General features: G+C 38.0%; 1 protein-coding gene across 1 annotated transcript in view; it reads left to right on the top strand.

The window, feature by feature from the left end:
* Nucleotides 1-20,245, top strand: part of LOC128199637 (uncharacterized) — a 42,381-nt gene extending 22,136 nt beyond the window's left edge. Inside the window, exon 4 of the mRNA XM_052889879.1 lies at nt 20,081-20,245. Coding sequence (XP_052745839.1) covers nt 20,081-20,245 — 165 coding nt within the window. The remainder of the gene's footprint in view (nt 1-20,080) is intronic.
* The last annotated feature ends 673 nt before the right edge of the window (nt 20,246-20,918 follow it).

Genomic DNA, 20,918 nt, shown 5'->3' with positions numbered 1-20,918 from the left:
TCGGGTCCAGGATGCAGATGCGCCGCGCATCCTGCGTTCTGGAGACAAACATGTAAACGGTGTACCACACTCGCACGTGTGCCCAATGTGTTGCTAATTAAACAACCAAGTGCTAAATAAACAGGAGGAATTTCAAGATCATGTAGCGGAGTTCTCATTTCTATAGTGAACACATTTTTCTATCCCCTATAATATATTAGTGATATTTGATTTGATGAGGATAAACTATTGTTTGTGGGAAATAACACCCTGCCTTCTAATATTTTAGAGCTGGATTCCTCGATACAGTTCTTTTTTTCCTTTTTTCAAAGGAATTATTAAGAAAATTACTGACGAAACCAACCTTTATCAAGTGCAGAAAGACCATAGATGTGTCTGCAGTGGATGTTAGACAATTCATAGGTGCAGTGTACCTAATGTCTCTTGTGCAATTACCTAGAGTTACCAATCACTGGAGTTCGGTACTTGGAACACCGCTCCTACAGGAAACCATGACACTAAATAAATTCGAAAAATAACGACAAACTTTGCACTTTAACGACAACAACAAATTTATTCCCAGAGACAGTCCTTATCATGACCGGATATATAAAATTCGTCAAGTGGTAGACTCATTGAATGTGGCATATAGTTAAGTACCCTTTGAAAAACATCTTTACTTATTTCTTGTTGTGTAATTCTTTATGGGTTACTTGGGATAGGCGGGGAGACTGACTTGAGTGGAAAAGGCGAGAGTTAGTTAACTGACAAAGGCGCCTTTAACCCTACACACAACGTTCACATGAACGTGACTCCACTCAAGGTCATTCTCTGCGATTCTAGGGTATTATTTTGGTTACAGCTCGATTTGTTAATTAAGTTGTCCTGTTAAACATTGGTTTTCTTATTTTTTAAATCCAAAGCGAAGAAGTCAAAAATTAATCGTTTCGATGGCTCGTAACAAATTAAGGGCACATGACCTTTTCGGCACCTTCAGTGAAAGCGATGAAGAGGACCCCACTAAACGGCAGTCTATATCGTTCGATAAAGTTACCACCACTCCACTGATATTTCACTAAAAAGGTAGACAAAGGCAAGAAAAATTAGTACCCAGGTCCGAGGGTCAGGGTCAGGAAGCACTAGATTTAAGGCATAATACGCTCAGACGTGAGAGCTGGCCAGGAGTGCCCAGGTTGGAGGGTCAGGTCAGAAACACAAGATATTATTCCGAGCAGCCAGGGGTATCACATGCGTGATACCGAAACAGATATTAATCAAAAGTTTGACGGAGAGCGTCAGCAGTTAGAAATGTGTCAAGAGCAAAGAAAATCGGGGAGATCTCTTCGCAGTCCTACATGCACACGTGGACGTTAGTCTAGCGCTGAATCTCCGGTTTAGCGAAGAGGTGAAGCCAAAAAAAGGAGTTAACGAGATGAGGAGGTCCCATATTCTAACTTCAGAGTCATACGTAAAAGGGATATAAGTTCAAGTGATTCAGACGAACAGGAACCATCTGGTTCTAAACAGCGTAAAAGTAATAGTTCTGATACAAATATCATATTAAATAAATTTTGTCAATATTGCAATCAGTCAAGAGTTCAGATAAGTCAAAGTTAACCTTTAATACTAACACTAACCCAGAAAGTTAACCTTTAATTCGACCCTATGTCTAAAGAACAAACAATCTTAACTTGGCTTACAGAAGTAGAAGAATGTTCTGAAATTTATGGGTGGGAAGTTAAGGAAATTATCCATTGCGCTCTTCCAAAATTTAGCGTAGCAAAGTCATGGTATCTGTTCACGCGAGTTGCCGTCCGTGCGAATGGTGGCGCTGGCGTGCGAACGAGTCGAACGACCGATTCATTGAACGGCGTCCTGCGGCCAGCCTACGCCGGCGGCGAACGGCTGCGCATGCCCCTCCCGTTTAGAGGCGTAGCCCGCGCGTTGTTGGCCAAATTCCTAGGCTCGCTATGGGCCCCTGGCTCGCTATGGGCCCCTGGCCGTTTGTGGAGTTTCGTCGAAACCGCCAGAACAGTATCAAAGCTTACCGTCTATGAAGTTTACGTGGTCGGGTGGAAAAATAAATTAATCGAATCACTTCCTTCTCGCGAAGACTATGCCGAACTCTTGACTGAAATGTTGCTAAGCGAGTAAAGTAGTATGAAGAATATCTTGAACAGTATTAGTTCACTTAAATTAACTTGTAAAATAGGTGTAAGATTTAGTAAACGTCAGGTTGTAGATTGTTTACTGTATGGCGCCGAAAACATGGCTGTAAAGGTTGGCGCGCAAGCTGCGCAATTTTCTAAACCGGAAAAAATCGTTAAATATTTTAGGACCGTTAAAGTAGGACCAAGTCGCGAAAATCCTGAATCACAGTCTAGATTCCGAAATGAACGTAGGATTGCTGCGTCAGCTGTTAGATCTAACGGTTCTAAATTTCATTCAAAGGTGGTATCCGTATTGGGCCAGTGTGTTGGCCTAATCCCTCTTATTCTGAGAGGAGACTTGAGCTCAGCAGTGAGCCGAATATGAGTTGATAAGTGCGGCAAGCCTCCTGCAAAATGCGCTGCTTGCGAAAATTTAGGACACCAATTTTATTTAGTTCGTTGCTATAAAAATAAGATTAATAAATATCGCGAGAACAATATCCAAATGTCCAAAGTACAAATATGTCTGAATGGAACCTATCAAAGAAGCATAAAAATGACGCCTTAAAGTATAAAGTTGGAGATTTAGTAGCTATAAAAACCTCATTTTTCACAAGACAGCAAACTATATCCGAAGTACTTGGGACCCTAACAAATCGTGAGATGCAAGCGCAATGGCCGTTTTGCCGTAACAGAGATTGGTATTGCAGAAGGTCCGAATAATACCACCACATCAGCTGATCTCATTAAGCTTTGGGTTTCACTAGAGCACGATAGCCGTGTGGGAAATGTTAGAATTTTGCCGATTAATTTATTTAAATTTTGTTAGCAACACTAAACGTCAAAAACTTATAATTGTCACTTGTCATGTCAAGCTGTCATTGTCAGAATGTAAATGTTGAAAAGATGTTACGATGTATTGGTCTGTAATATTAAAAAAAAAATATTTAGTGCGAAAAGTGTTTGTGTGCCTCGAATTTACGAAAATATCCCACATATATTTATTTATAACAATGGTTTTTTATGCATAGTATGTCAAAACCGTGGAGAGTTGATGAGGAGCCCCCAAGGGAGTTCGTGAATCTCCTCAACTCAGAGGAGCTGGATGATGCCGCGAACGCCAGTGATAGCGAGCTTGAGTAGATAATACGCCTAGATGTGAGAGCTGGCCAAATACTACTACTACTAGTGCAGACCCAGGTGTACCCAGGTTCGAGGGTCAGGGTCAGGAAGCACTAGATTTAAGGTATAGTACGCTCAGACGTGAGAGCTGTCCAGGAGTGCCCAGGTTGGAGGGTCAGGTCAGAAACACAAGATATTATTCCGAGCAGCCAGGGGTATCACGGATACGTGATACCGAAACAGATATTAATCAAAAGTTTGACGGAGAGCGTCAGCAATTAGAAATGTGTCAAGAGCAAAGAAAATCGGGGAGATCTCTTCGCAGTCCAACATGCACACGTGGACGTTCGTTTAGCGCTGAATCTCCGGTTTAGCGAAGAGGTAAGGCCAAAAATAGGAGTTAACGAGATGAGGAGCTCTCATGTTCTAACTTCAGAGTCAAACGTAAGAAGGATAGAAGTTCAAGTGATTCAGACGAACAGGAACCATCTGGTTCTAAACAGCGTAAAAGTAATAGTTCTGATACAAATATCATATTAAATAAATTTTGTCAATATTGCAATCAGTCAAGAGTTCAGATAAGTCAAAGTTAACCTTTAATACTAACACTATCAAAGAAAGTTAACTTGTAGTTCGACCCTATGTCTAAAGAACAAACAATCTTAACTTGGCTTACAGAAGTAGAAGAATGTTCTGAAATTTATGGGTGGGAAGTTAAGGAAATTATCCATTGCGCTCTTCCAAAATTTAGCGTAGCAAAGTCATTCAAGTCAAGCACAGTCATGAGCGAAGAGGAGTTCGAGGAGCTGAAGATGGTTGGTGTAGTACTCCATGTGCCGATCCATATGAGATTTTCATTCAAATATGGATCGGCAAATCATGGAGCACATCCTCTCAGAAACCAAACGTTACCCAATCTGTGGTTCCAACTGAAAATCAGCGCTACGTGTCCAAATTCAAATGGTCGAGTAGCATTATGCTGAGCTGGGGCCATTTTCTGGGTTATGCCACACATCAGGGTCCTGGATGTCATGATGTACTGGAGATATTGTGATGTGTGGCATTATTTCGAAATAAACGCATTTTTCTTTCTTTCTTTCAATAGGTAAGCCCAGTACATGGTGTCCACGATGCTCCAAAACCACAGCCTCCATCACACACTGGTAGATGAACTTTGTTTATTTCGCCATGATTTTGGCTATGGGGGTTGTGGTCAAAAATATATTGTTGGGGTTGTGGCTAAAAGAGTACTGGAACTCTAACGTAGACATGTTTTATACTCCTGGTTTTAGTCCATGGACCGATTATTGTTATTAAATCGATGTATACATTTTAACAATAATAATGACATATTGTGTGCACTAGAACCAGGAAACTCTGAGGACATCACAGATTGTTGAAAATACGGCCAACAGTATCACACTTAAATAGAAAGTTTCAGGAGATGCATCGCCCATCACAAAACATCGCGCTAGACCTAAGTCTACTTATGTGGAAAGGCTGGCTAAATATTAGTGGAATTAAAACATATGAAATATGCGAATCTCAAACCGGTTGCCTGTGGCGGTTAGAATTACATACTCAGAAAAAAAATCCCTACAGCACGATGTAGATCTTTTAGAGGCCTCTACCCGGCTATTAGTGCTGCAACTTATCAAAGGTTAGGAACACAGCGGGCACACGTTACAGATGGACAATGGCTGGCCCGAACGACCCTGCGGATCGACCGCAGGGTCGTTCGACCTTCACTCCGTAGGCCATACACAGTCTAACCAAAAAAAAACATGCGCCCGGGTCAGATCTCTGGGCTTACATCTGGGGATGTCGATGTCATGGTATGGAGGGATAATAATAGGGTAGCTATGGTCTACATACCATGGAAATGGCCAGCAGAGAACCTGAGGATCCACCAAACCCATACTGATACATGATTATAATATCGTGATGGGTGGAGTGGATTAAAATGACCAGCTTCTGGCCATGTATACCACAGCACAAAAACGAACAAAGGTGGTATAAAAAACTTTTTAAAAGACTTTTAAATGTATCTATAAATTTGTTCATCATTCACCGTCACTCTCCTACTTCTCCATTAATTCATATAAATTTCGTTTTGACCCTCGTATAAACTATACTGTCTAATTCCTTCATTACCTTCCGCCGATTCCGCCTGGAACCACGCAAAATCTAAAGGTAGACATAACCCACCGCTTGGCTGAGTTCCCGACGGGGCGATGGGTGAAAATTTAACACAAACACCCGTTTAAGTAGTGCCGGACTCCTACCGGCTAAAAATCCCTTCTACCTCCAAAAAATGCGTACCGTATACAAACTATATGGGTATCAAATGAAAGGTCGTAAAAAGACAAATTTATAGATACATTTAAAAGTCTTTTAAAAAGTTTTTTATACCACCTTTGTTCGTTTTTGTGCTGTGGTATACATGGCCAGAAGCTGGTCATTTTTATCCACTCCACCCATCACGATATTATAATTATGTATCAGTATGGGTTTGATGGGTCCTCAGGTTCTCTGCTGGCCATTTCCATGGTATGTAGACCATAGCTACCCTATTATTATCCCTCCATACCATGACATCGACATCCCCAGATGTAAGCCCAGAGATCTGACCCGGGCGCATGTTTTTTTTTGGTTAGACTGTGTATGGCCTACGGAGTGAAGGTCGAACGACCCTGCGGTCGATCCGCAGGGTCGTTCGGGCCAGCCATTGTCCATCTGTAACGTGTGCCCGCTGTGTTCCTAACCTTTGATAAGTTGCAGCACTAATAGCCGGGTAGAGGCCTCTAAAAGATCTACATCGTGCTGTAGGGATTTTTTTTCTGAGTATGTAATTCTAACCGCCACAGGCAACCGGTTTGAGATTCGCATATTTCATATGTTTTAATTCCACTAATATTTAGCCAGCCTTTCCACATAAGTAGACTTAGGTCTAGCGCGATGTTTTGTGATGGGCGATGCATCTCCTGAAACTTTCTATTTAAGTGTGATACTGTTGGCCGTATTTTCAACAATCTGTGATGTCCTCAGAGTTTCCTGGTTCTAGTGCACACAATATGTCATTATTATTGTTAAAATGTATACATCGATTTAATAACAATAATCGGTCCATGGACTAAAACCAGGAGTATAAAACATGTCTACGTTAGAGTTCCAGTACTCTTTTAGCCACAACCCCAACAATATATTTTTGACCACAACCCCCATAGCCAAAATCATGGCGAAATAAACAAAGTTCATCTACCAGTGTGTGATGGAGGCTGTGGTTTTGGAGCATCGTGGACACCATGTACTGGGCTTACCTATTGAAAGAAAGAAAGAAAAATGCGTTTATTTCGAAATAATGCCACACATCACAATATCTCCAGTACATCATGACATCCAGGACCCTGATGTGTGGCATAACCCAGAAAATGGCCCCAGCTCAGCATAATGCTACTCGACCATTTGAATTTGGACATGTAGCGCTGATTTTCAGTTGGAACCACAGATTGGGTAACGTTTGGTTTCTGAGAGGATGTGCTCCATGATTTGCCGATCCATATTTGAATGAAAATCTCATATGGATCGGCACATGGAGTACTACACCAACCATCTTCAGCTCCACGAACTCCTCTTCGCTCATGACTGTGCTTGACTTGAATGACTTTGCTACGCTAAATTTTGGAAGAGCGCAATGGATAATTTCCTTAACATCCCACCCATAAATTTCAGAACATTCTTCTACTTCTGTAAGCCAAGTTAAGATTGTTTGTTCTTTAGACATAGGGTCGAATTAAAGGTTAACTTTCTGGGTTAGTGTTGGTATTAAAGGTTAACTTTGACTTATCTGAACTCTTGACTGATTGCAATATTGACAAAATTTATTTAATATGATATTTGTATCAGAACTATTACTTTTACGCTGTTTAGAACCAGATGGTTCCTGTTCGTCTGAATCACTTGAACTTATATGCTTCTTACGTTTGACTCTAAAGTTAGAATATGAGACCTCCTCATCTCGTTAACTCCTATTTTTGGCTTTACCTCTTCGCTAAACCGTAGATTCAGCGCTAGACTAACGTCCACGTGTGCATGTAGGACTGCGAAGAGATCTCCCCGATTTTCTTTGCTCTTGACACATTTCTTACTGCTGACGCTCTCCGTCAAACTTTTGATTAATATCTGTTTCAATATGATTTTACTTAATGAAAATAAATAATTTTTTTTTAATCTCTACTAGCGGACGCCCACGACTTCGTCCGCGTAAAAGTCAATGTCAACTTTACTACTACCCCTACCCTACCCCTACCTTACCCAACCCCTACCTCTACCTTACCCCTACCCCAAACCTACCCTACCCCTACTTTACCTACACCCTACCCCCATCCTACCCCTACCCTCCCCGTACCCCTATCTCACGCCTATCCTACCCCTACCCTACCACTTCCCTATCCTACCCGTAACTCTACCCTACCCCGGCCCTACCCCTACACTACCCCTACGCTACCCTACCCGTACCCTACCCTATTCTATAAATTCTCTATCTTACTCCTACCCTTAACAAAATCGGTCCAGCCCTTCGAGAGTGGTGCGATGACCAAGGGAAATAGAGACTTCTATGCTAATACATGAAGCAATGCTATAGTATATACTTATTTTTAAGACATAATAGATTGTTTTGTAAAGATGAAAATAAAACTTTTATTTGTGTACTAGGGTACAATATTTTTTTTATTATTTATGTATTCTCTGGCACAATTTTTTGTTTATTTTTTATCAAAGAGTTGGTTTTTACAGCGCTTGCAAATTTTTATAATGGGTCGGCTTTTTCTCAACAAATATCCAGTTACATACTCTGGAGGGTGGTAGTCTAATTTCCCATGGTGACTAGCCAGCTTGGGAAATTTTACATACTCTAGTGGAGCTTTAATACAAATATTTTTTGTTCCTCTTCATAATTGTTTATATCTAGATTTAAATCATCTATATCTTTGTTATGAATTACTGAGTAATCATTTTGTTTTATAAAAATAATTCATCAAATGTAAAGCTATTCATGAATCTTCCTCACAATTTGCTCCTATGCTTAGTGCATGGTCGCTGCTTGAGCTATTTATCAGTAATGATGAAAATGTTCTTTCGAAGGCAGCACATGTAGGTGAATTATTTCTGATTCCATGACTACGTATGCTGCCGAAAAAGTTTTCTACTACATCTTGATTTAGATGCACCATAAAGACTTTATTTTATGTTTTTGAAATAGTTTGTCCCTCAGTAATTAAATATTTTGTACAGTATGTACATTACTAGGGTCTGCTGGTACTGTGCCTTCTAACAGTAACTGTGGCAGAAATAAACTTCATTGATTTAAGACTCTTTTTTGGGTTAGTCCATACATTAGAATGCAGAGAATTTGGTGTAACATTGCGTAATAACTCTTTACCACTTCGTGATTTTGAGTTCTGATAACTGCCATTCATAGAGTCAAACAAATTGTCCACAAAGAGAATTTATATCTGCTGTATCCATGGCTTCTGTGGGCAGTTTTCCGTTCTCTGAAAAATAATAAATACAGGAGTTAAAATTTCAATGCCCACACTCCATTAAAGATACTCGTATATACCCTCATTAGTCTGCATTATAAAATCAGAAATGTCAGCGCAGAGCTGGAAGTGTCGCTGCTGACCGACACAAGCCAGAGGCAATTTAATAATCTTTCCTAAATAAATCCTGTGGGAATGAATATTCCCCCAGAAATACCAGCCGAGCAGACGGATATCGACGTCAAACAGTTTCACCAAGATAACTGAACCACCGAGTCGTCTCCTGTCAGGTTGTTTTACGCCGGTGTTTACCAAACACCACAGAACAGAGAAATGTGGAAAACCAGATTCAGCATTTCCCATCGAAGCTACTTTTTTATAAGGTCCATTAAATGAACGAGTTACATGATATTGAGTAACTTTTATTTATTAAAGAAGTTTCATCTTCATCTTGATCAATATTCTTCTTTACAGTCCGGGCTAATTTCTTTGCTTCCTCATCTTGTATTCTTTTGTCTTTGGCTTCCCAGTGTATTTCTGTAGTCGAAGTATAACTATCTCATTTTCAATTTGTATGTCTTCTTTATTTTCCTTTTCGTCTTTATTCATAAAGTCATACATATATTTATTGAATTTTTTGAAATGGTCATTGGTCACATTGAATTCGAAACAGTTTCTAATTTCTGATTTCGTACGTAAAGTGCCTTTTGGTGGTCGTGGAAAGTGTGTTTCTTAGTTTCGTTTTCAAGAGATTAATACCACTAACCCTATCTATTAGATTAGATCGATTGGCTATGACCTTCGGTTCAGTTAATAGTTAATTTTACCGATACTGACTTAGTGTACGGACTACGTAGCAAACAAAATAGATGCATCCTAAATAAAAAAGTGTAGACTTCGAGGTCTAAACTGAAAACTCAGAGAATTTCCAAAAAAATGTTGCTACACTGGTTATTCCGTCCTTTCTTCGTTTCAGTAATTTTTCTTGCATATCCTTTGTCTACCTTTTTAGTGAAATATCAGTGAAGTGGTGGTAACTTTATCGAACGATATAGACTGCCTTTTAGTGGGGTCCTCTTCATCGCTTTCACTGAAGGTGCCGAAAAGGTCATGTGCCGTTAATTTGTTACGAGCCATCGAAACGATTAATTTTTGACTTCTTCGCTTTTGATTTAAAAAATAAGAAAACCAACGTTTAACAACAGGACAACTTAATTAACAAATCGAGCTGTAACCAAAATAATACCCTAGAATCTCCTCTCTCAGAGAATGACCTTGAGTGGAGTCACGTTCATGTGAACGTTGTGTGTAGGGTTAAAGGCGCCTTTGTCAGTTAACACTCGCCTTTTTCACTCAATTCAGTCTCCCCGCCTATCCCAAGTAACCCAATAAAGAATAACACAACAAGAAATAAGTAAAGATGTTTTTCCAATGGTACTTAACTATATGCCACATTCAATGAGTCCACCACTTGACGAATTTTATATATCCGGTCATGATAAGGACTGTCTCTGGGAATAAATTTGTTGTTGTCGTTAAAGTGCAAAGTTTGTCGTAATTTTTCGAATTTATTTAGTGTCATGGTTTCCTGTAGGAGCGGTGTTCCAAGTACCGAACTCCAGTGATTGGTAACTCTAGGTAATTGCACAAGAGACATTAGGTACACTGCACCTATGAATTGTCTAACATCCACTGCAGACACATCTATGGTCTTTCTGCACTTGATAAAGGTTGGTTTCGTCAGTAATTTTCTTAATAATTCCTTTGAAAAAAGGAAAAAAAAGAACTGTATCGAGGAATCCAGCTCTAAAATATTAGAAGGCAGGGTGTTATTTCCCACAAACAATAGTTTATCCTCATCAAATCAAATATCACTAATATATTATAGGGGATAGAAAAATGTGTTCACTATAGAAATGAGAACTCCGCTACATGATCTTGAAATTCCTCCTGTTTATTTAGCACTTGGTTGTTTAATTAGCAACACATTGGGCACACGTGTGAGTGTGGTACACCGTTTACATGTTTGTCTCCAGAACGCAGGATGCGCGGCGCATCTGCATCCTAGACCCGAGGCGGGCAGCTAGTCGAGGACTACCACTATGTCTAAAGAACAAACAATCTTAACTTGGCTTACAGAAGTAGAAGAATGTTCTGAAATTTATGGGTGGGAAGTTAAGGAAATTATCCATTGCGCTCTTCCAAAATTTAGCGTAGCAAAGTCATTCAAGTCAAGCACAGTCATGAGCGAAGAGGAGTTCGAGGAGCTGAAGATGGTTGGTGTAGTACTCCATGTGCCGATCCATATGAGATTTTCATTCAAATATGGATCGGCAAATCATGGAGCACATCCTCTCAGAAACCAAACGTTACCCAATCTGTGGTTCCAACTGAAAATCAGCGCTACGTGTCCAAATTCAAATGGTCGAGTAGCATTATGCTGAGCTGGGGCCATTTTCTGGGTTATGCCACACATCAGGGTCCTGGATGTCATGATGTACTGGAGATATTGTGATGTGTGGCATTATTTCGAAATAAACGCATTTTTCTTTCTTTCTTTCAATAGGTAAGCCCAGTACATGGTGTCCACGATGCTCCAAAACCACAGCCTCCATCACACACTGGTAGATGAACTTTGTTTATTTCGCCATGATTTTGGCTATGGGGGTTGTGGTCAAAAATATATTGTTGGGGTTGTGGCTAAAAGAGTACTGGAACTCTAACGTAGACATGTTTTATACTCCTGGTTTTAGTCCATGGACCGATTATTGTTATTAAATCGATGTATACATTTTAACAATAATAATGACATATTGTGTGCACTAGAACCAGGAAACTCTGAGGACATCACAGATTGTTGAAAATACGGCCAACAGTATCACACTTAAATAGAAAGTTTCAGGAGATGCATCGCCCATCACAAAACATCGCGCTAGACCTAAGTCTACTTATGTGGAAAGGCTGGCTAAATATTAGTGGAATTAAAACATATGAAATATGCGAATCTCAAACCGGTTGCCTGTGGCGGTTAGAATTACATACTCAGAAAAAAAATCCCTACAGCACGATGTAGATCTTTTAGAGGCCTCTACCCGGCTATTAGTGCTGCAACTTATCAAAGGTTAGGAACACAGCGGGCACACGTTACAGATGGACAATGGCTGGCCCGAACGACCCTGCGGATCGACCGCAGGGTCGTTCGACCTTCACTCCGTAGGCCATACACAGTCTAACCAAAAAAAAACATGCGCCCGGGTCAGATCTCTGGGCTTACATCTGGGGATGTCGATGTCATGGTATGGAGGGATAATAATAGGGTAGCTATGGTCTACATACCATGGAAATGGCCAGCAGAGAACCTGAGGACCCATCAAACCCATACTGATACATAATTATAATATCGTGATGGGTGGAGTGGATAAAAATGACCAGCTTCTGGCCATGTATACCACAGCACAAAAACGAACAAAGGTGGTATAAAAAACTTTTTAAAAGACTTTTAAATGTATCTATAAATTTGTTCATCATTCACCGTCACTCTCCTACTTCTCCATTAATTCATAGAAATTTCGTTTTGACCCTCGTATAAACTATACTGTCTAATTCCTTCATTACCTTCCGCCGATTCCGCCTGGAATCACGCAAAATCTAAAGGTAGACATAACCCACCGCTTGGCTGAGTTCCCGACGGGGCGATGGGTGAAAATTTAACACAAACACCCGTTTAAGTAGTGCCGGACTCCTACCGGCTAAAAATCCCTTCTACCTCCAAAAAATGCGTACCGTATACTAACTATATGGGTATCAAATGAAAAGTCGTAAAAAGATCATTTCAAATATACAAGTATATCTATTGGTATTACAATGTTGACAAAGAACTTCAGCCACACACGATCAAAAAATATGCCGTCAATTCGACTCTTAGGAATGTGTGCAGTAAAAAAATATATCTACAACCCTAAGCGCGCTGTAGATTCGACTGCAGGGAGATGGTAGTCCTCGACTAGCTGCCCGCCTCGGGTCTAGGATGCAGATGCGCCGCGCATCCTTCTTTCTGGAGACAAACATGTAAACGGTGTACCGCGCTCACACGTGTGCCCAATGTGTTGCTAATTAAACAACCAAGTGCTAAATAAACAGGAGGATTTTCAAGATCATGTAGCGGAGTTCTCATTTCTATAGTGAACACATTTTTCTATCCCCTTTAATATATTAGTGATATTTGATTTGATGAGGATAAACTATTGTTTGTGGGAAATAACACCCTGCCGAATAATACCACCACATCAGCTGATCTCATTAAGCTTTGGGTTTCACTAGAGCACGATAGCCGTGTGGGAAATGTTAGAATTTTGCCGATTAATTTATTTTAATTTTGTTAGCAACACTAAACGTCAAGAACTTATAATTGTCACTTGTCATGTCAAGCTGTGATTGTCAGAATGTAAATGTTGAAAAGATGTTACGATGTATTGGTCTGTAATATTAAAAAAGGGTCAGGGTCAGAAAGCACCAGATTTAAGGCATAATACGCTCAGACGTGAGAGCTGTCCAGGAGTGCCCAGGTTGGAGGGTCAGGTCAGAAATACGAGATATTATTCCGAGCAGCCAGGGGTATCACGGATACGTGATACCGAAACAGATATTAATCAAAAGTTTGACGGAGAGCGTCAGCAGTTATAAATGTGTCAAGAGCAAAGAAAATCGGGGAGATCTCTTCGCAGTCCTACATGCACACGTGGACGTTAGTCTAGCGCTGAACCTCCGGTTTAGCGAAGAGGTAAAGCCAAAAATAGGAGTCAACGAGATAAGGAGGTCTCATATTCTAACTTCAGAGTCAAACGTAAGAAGGATATAAGTGCAAGTGATTCAGACGAACAGGAACCATCTGGTTCTAAACAGCGTAAAAGTAATAGTTCTGATACAAATATCATATTAAATAAATTTTGTCAATATTGCAATCAGTCAAGAGTTCAGATAAGTCAAAGTTAACCTTTAATACCAACACTAACCCAGAAAGTTAACCTTTAATTCGACCCTATGTCTAAAGAACAAACAATCTTAACTTGGCTTACAGAAGTAGAAGAATGTTCTGAAATTTATGGGTGGGATGTTAAGGAAATTATCCATTGCGCTCTTCCAAAATTTAGCGTAGCAAAGTCATTCAAGTCAAGCACAGTCATGAGCGAAGAGGAGTTCGAGGTGCTGAAGATGGTTGGTGTAGTACTCCATGTGCCGATCCATATGACATTTTCATTCAAATATGGATCGGCAAATCATGGAGCACATCCTCTCAGAAACCAAACGTTACCCAATCTGTGGTTCCAACTGAAAATCAGCGCTACGTGTCCAAATTCAAATGGTCGAGTAGCATTATGCTGAGTTGGGGCCATTTTCTGGGTTATGCCACACATCGCAGGGTCCTGGATGTCATGATGTACTGGAGATATTGTGATGTGTGGCATAATTTCGAAATAAACGCATTTTTCTTTCTTTCTTTCAATAGGTAAGCCCAGGACATGGTGTCCACGATGCTCCAAAACCACAGCCTCCATCCGAAAAGCCGCATCTGCCGTTGGCCATACACATTGGTAGATGAACTTTGTTTATTTCGCCATGATTTATTTAGTGTAGGATAAAAGTTCAGTGAAAGTGAAAACATATAATATAAAGTTAACATTTATTGTTATTTATTTCAAATATATCAAACGGATCAGAGATATTCATTAACATTCTCTAAAATTTTAAACGTAACTAATGTAATTCATGTACTGTTTGAGCCAAATGGCTCTTTTCCTTTTTTAACGCATCTATCTATCATTACATCCGTCCCATTCGCACCTATACCTTTATCTTCCTTTTCACTTCAATCGCACTTGCAAAACGGACACTAAGTAGACTCCACGCGTCATTAAGTGAATTTTGAACATTTTCCGTAAGAACGTTCGCTTCGATGTTAAATCGAGGCAGTCGTTCCTAACTCGTCTTTACCAACGCTCGTGTTCTAGTTTAATTATTATCACCAGTCCGTTAAGTTAAGGCAGTTTAAGTATCTCAGATTTATGTATTATTCAGTGTGTCAATAAACAATAATTTAATCATCTACTTGGTTTATTTTTGGATTCCTGACAGAGACACGCGTAAACCTTCAGTAGCCTATTTAAGTAAATTCATACCAATCAATCATTGGCTACGTAACATACAAACAACACAAACCAACAGCAATACTATTTTGAAAATGTTATTTAGTTTGAAATCAATTAACATTGAACCCTATCTTTATAGAATATTGGAAAACTGACAATTGAGATCCATTAATTTACTTCTTAGTACTATCAAAATAGATTCAGAATCAATTAAACAATGGGAACAGGATTCTGTAAGAGTGACGATGTATTACCTACCTGGAAGCAATTAAGAGATTTTCTAGAAGCAAGTCCTTTAGAGATAATGCCAGCCAAGCCGAAGTCAAATGCATTTCATGCAAGTGTAAGCAACGTAGACAAGAAAAGTGTTATGAAGTGTCTGACGATTTCTTACAGTTCAATAGGTATTAATCAACTGTAAGAAATTCTATAAAGGCCGTCAGAGTTTTGTACAGAATATTGGAAAACTGACAATTGGGATCCATTAATATACTTCTTAGTGCTATCAAAATAGATTCAGAATCAATCTAACAATGGGAACAGGATTCTGTAAGAGTGACGATGTATTACCTACCTGGAAGCAATTAAGAGATTTTCTAGAAGCAAGTTCTTTAGAGATGATTCCAGCCAAGCCGAAGTCAAATGCATTTCATGCAAGTGTAAGCAACGTAGACAAGGAAAGTGTTTTGAAGTGTCTGACGATTTCTTACAGTTCAATAGGTAATTATCAACTGTAAAAAATTCTATAAAGAGTGTCAGTTTTGTACAGAATAGCCGACTTTGCTTCATATGTTTACCTTCTTCACACACAGTTTCTAGGTTTAAACTATTCACATCCTATAAGAGGTGAGGCAGATGACACGATACCCTTTTACATTTTGCTCGAGAAGACAATGTAACAACAGAGCCGTCTGAAACTGAACAACCGAGCGAGCGAATCTTCAGTGAGTGAATCTTCAACAAAATCAGTGAGTGAGGTGATTAGAGGTAAGAGTAACAATTTGTCAAAATGTTACGATACACATATTGTGAGTAACTGTTCAAATGAGCAAGTAACAAATAACTATCTATCTACTATATATGTACATGTTGTCAAGACATATTGTTATAAAAAATAGAGAATTTACTGAAAGGGAAACATCAAAATCTTTAGGAAAACTCAACCACTACATGACTGAACTTCAAATCTCGGATTTATACACTTCTTCGTCATTTGATGAAGACTTAGAGCAGAAAAAAGAAATAACTCCGAAAAAACGATTAATACAAAACAAAAGCTCAACTAAAGAGTCATGAAAATAGATCTTCGGATATATGTATATAGTTTGTTTTATTGTGTACCATATATAGTGATTTACATGGTACACAATAAAACAAACTATTATTTGATAATTTGTTTTTTTCATTTATCCAGTTAATAAACGAATAAAAAGCGTTTACTCGTTAGAGTGGCCTTCCATGGTCCACCCACCTTACAATATTAACAAAGTAAATAATCAATAAGGCTGTTTTGAACTTTCATGTTATTTTTTTACTAGAATTGGGAATTCCTTATCATAACAATAGCACATTTTTTAGCTGTAATAAAAAAAAAGCAGTCTGCTAAAATTTAAAATTTGTGGTAATTGTAGCAAAATTAGTAAGAGAAAGTACCCATTTTTTGAAAAAACATGTACTTAAGCCATTTTTCGCAAGACGAAACTTAAATAAATGTAAAATACATACCTGTACTTTAAGATTTGCCGCGCATGGCCATTTGATGTTTCAAAAGAGTTTTGTGGTCATGCACGATTTTATTCCGTCAATGTCAAATGTCTGCTGTCAAATTGAAAAAGTATGGTTGACGACTTTAGACTTTCGACTTTAGACTTTAGAGGTTAAAAGTTAAAACTAATTTGAAACGCTTTGTAATTTAAATAGCTTTATATAGTTTATTTAAAGATTGAGCTTGTGAAGGATTATAACATAAAATGTCGTTTCTTCACATTCCAGCATCAGTCATAAAAGCATGTCAATACACATATTGGCCCCTATTCTTACATTTATCTTTAACCTTTCTAATGTCAATGGAATTTTCCCACACGCCGTCAAAAAAGCTCTAGTTCATCCTATATTTAAAACTAGAGATAAAAACTGCATCGGGAATTACAGGCCAATATCGGTACTTAGCACTTTATCAAAAAATTTTGAGAAAATTCTCAATAAAAGATCAATTAGCTACTTGACTGACAACAATATTCTATTTGATAATCCATTTGGGTTTATAGTGGGAAAATCGACGGAAGATGCTGTACTGTACTGACAAAAACATAGTCAAAAATACTGGAAATAGGCTAAAAACTGCTAACATTTTCTTAAATATCTCTAAAGCTTTTGACACCGTGTCAGTTTCCAAATTACTCAACAAACTAGAGCGTATTGGTATCAGAGGGATCGCCCTGGAAATTTTTAAAAGCTATCTTTCAGATCTCTTTCAATCTGTTCTATCGAAAATTTCACCATTCAATCAGTGCCTGGTACTTACGGAAGTGGAGTGTTACTCAAGGAAGTGTCCTTTGCCCAACATTGTTCCTAATTTACATACATGACCTGAAGCTCCCCTTCCCCCTTCCAATTGTAAAATTATTACTTATGCCGACGACACAGCATTAATTATCAGCAGCAAGTAAGGAAAAGCTTGACAAACCGCGGAAACCGCAGGCCTTCAATATCTACTGTTTATAAGGTACTAAGAGAGTATACTTGTAACGAACACCGTGTGAGCATACCAACTCCTGGATCAAAACGCTTAACGAAAATTAACTAGCTGTAAGACATAGAGCTCAGTGGGATAAGACGCCATGAATTTCACGAATTTTTCTTTCGAGACGAGCCACCTTTTTTGCAAAATGTTTTGAATGCTGTAAACAAAGATTATTACCCAATTTCAAAAGAGCGACGTTTCAAAATCTCGTAAAAAAACTCGATTTAAATATTTAAAACGATCGTGAAAAAGTATGCTTATAGAAAAACCAGAAATTGTGCGAATACGACTATTTGTCAAAAAATATAACTTAACTCGTTGGAGACGCGGCGAGCTTTTGATCAAAAAAAATAGTAAAGTGTTTAGAGAAAGAATAGACTGTCCGGAACGTCAGAATGACTTGTGTGGAATATTTGCTCCTAAAAACTACTTAATCTTTGTCGCCGAAAATGGTTGATCGTTTCTTTTTCTCGTACTGTGTTACGCGCCAAATCTCCAATGCCATGCACTCTGATTGCTCTAAATGTCCTGTTGTCGTCACATTGTGAGATTTTTGGAGATAATTGGACCAAATTGTGCCAGGATATCTTACAAGAGAATGTAATTTAAATATTTACATTCTCCTGCAAGAATGAATGAGAATGTAAATATTTTATTTCTGTATTTTGTTACTATTGTTGTAATTGTTACTATTACTATTTTAATTTTTATATTTTTTATTTTATATTTCTTTGCATGTCATTCGTTTTTTTTAATTTTTCTTATTTATGTTATATTTGTTTAAATTTTTACTGTGGTGTTTTGTTTCCCTTTCTATTTCATGTACCTACTTAAATAGTGTAAATGGATTTGTCCGTACTAACAAATAAATAAATAAAAATATTTCATGTCCTATAAAACGGGCTGATTATGTTGTACTGTTATTATTGTAGGAGAGGATATGGAGCTTAGACCCACCATGTTGCATTTTATTTGTTAAATTATTGTTGGCGACGCAAATGCCATAATTGTTGCTTAATCTGTGCCTAATAATAAAGAGGTAAAACGGAGCGTACATGGTGACAGCGTACGTCATACTTTAACAACCTTTTTGAATTTGAAACCTACTTTTACGCCAAGCGCCTAACTGTCACCACGTACGTTTCCGCTATAAGCCGTTTTACAAAGAAATATCTGTGTTTTATTAAGCCTGGCCCTTACAATTATAAATCATTTTATAGGAAACGAATATTAATTTTTGGATGGTGGAGAGCTAATTTTCGAAAGCAAAAAAGGAGAAGGAGACTACCACCACGAAACGAATGCTGTAGTATTTGAAGAATGGTTCAACAAAATAATAGAAAAAATGGAGCCCTATTCAGTAATAATAATGGACAATGTACCATATCATTCACGTCGTTTGGAAAGGTTAAAATCAGATATTAAAAATTGGCTAACTGAAAAGAATATCCCTTTTCAAACAACGATGCTTAAAATTAATCTAATTGATTTAGTTAAGCTGGAAAAACACAAATATATGCAGACTCTTGCTAAAAATAATAACATAGAAGTCCTTTAGATTGCCCCCATATCCCTGTGAATTGTATCCAATCGATATGTGGGGGCAAGTAAAAGGTCATGTGGCAGGGAAAAATAAAACTTTTAAGATGGGAAAATTATAATAATTACTTCCTGTTGGCTAACTGAAAAGAATATCCCTTTTCAAACAACGATGCTTAAAAAAATTTAATTGATTTACTTAAGCTGGAAAAACACAAATATATGCACATATAACAGACACTCTTGCTAAAAATAATAACATATAAGACCTTAGATTGCCCCCATATCACTGTGAATTAAATCCAATTGATATGTGGGGGCAAGTAAAAGGTCATGTGGCAGGGAAAAATAAAACTTTTAACAATTACAACGAATCATTTTAGCTGCTGTGCGCATACGCATTTGTTGTTTGGTCTCGTGGAATCATGTAATGTTATAAAAATAACATTACACGATTCATGAAGAGAACCAGCTTTTGTACTTAATCATTACCCAAGATTTTTAGGCACAAGTCAAAGGACCTACGCTGCGAGCGTGATGTTTATTGTTTACATTTGCGTTCAGTCTGCTCGTAGCATTCTATTGTGATCCTTGTATAAATTGTATATGTTTCTTTTAACTTACGAGGTCAGACGTTTCAGTTCTTTGAACTGTTTCAAAATCACTCAATAATTTAGGACCCTAAACACAAGAATAATTGAAAAAAGAACGACGTATTAAACTTAAAAGTTCAAAACTTTTCAGCCGCCTCTTGTAGCTCGAAAAACCGCAGAAATCACAGGCTTTGCAATATCTATTTATTTATAAAGTACTAAGACAGTATACTGTCTTATTACTTTATTAAATAATGGTCCAAAGAGGTCATTCAATGGTACCCCAGAGACGGAAAAAGAAGGCAAGGATGACCACACAAAAGATGGGAAGACGTCCTGCCAAAAGGATGGCGTAGCAAAGCTAGAGACCGAGCTGAGTGGCAAAGTCTGCAGGACTATGTCGAAGGACAACCTGACTGCGATGGTGTAATAGAAAATAAGAAATAGTATTAAGTATAATATATGTAGTCAAAGTCAGAGAATAAAGGCTATTTTTATTTATTTATTTTTTATAAGACAGTATACTTGTAACAAACACTGTGTGCGCTAGATATCGCCTGCAGCAAAACACTAAATAAAAATGAACCATCTGGACGACATAGAATTCAGTGGGATAAGACATAAATTCCACAATTTTTTTTTCCGAGACGAGCCACCTTCTTTGCAAAATGTTTTGAATGCCGTAAACAAAGATAATTCATTACCCAAATATAAAAGAACGACGATTCAGAATCTCGTAAAAAAACTCGATATAATATATTTAAAATGATCGAGAAAAGTATGCTTATAGAAAAACCAGAAATCGTGCAATGGAGATACGACTATTTGTCAAAAAAATATACAACTCTGATAATGGTAACTTTTAAAGCTGGTTAATTTTGATAATGTGCTTGCAGAACACATTGTTCTTGTTTAAAAATCTGAGCCACGCCTAACTCATTATCTTGGTCATAATATTTAGAATGAGCTAATACAATTAGGAGAAAAAATAAAAATATGAAGAAAAGAAAAAATTAAAAAAAAGGGAAGAAAGGAATTGACACAATCCAAATATTTTTCAATTATTTTAGGTTAATATTTTTCAATTATTTTAGATTGCTCTC

Source organism: Bicyclus anynana, chromosome 26 (assembly GCF_947172395.1).
Source record: "Bicyclus anynana chromosome 26, ilBicAnyn1.1, whole genome shotgun sequence".
NCBI classification, from domain to species: domain Eukaryota; kingdom Metazoa; phylum Arthropoda; class Insecta; order Lepidoptera; family Nymphalidae; genus Bicyclus; species Bicyclus anynana.
This window is presented reverse-complemented; position numbering and strand designations above follow the sequence as displayed.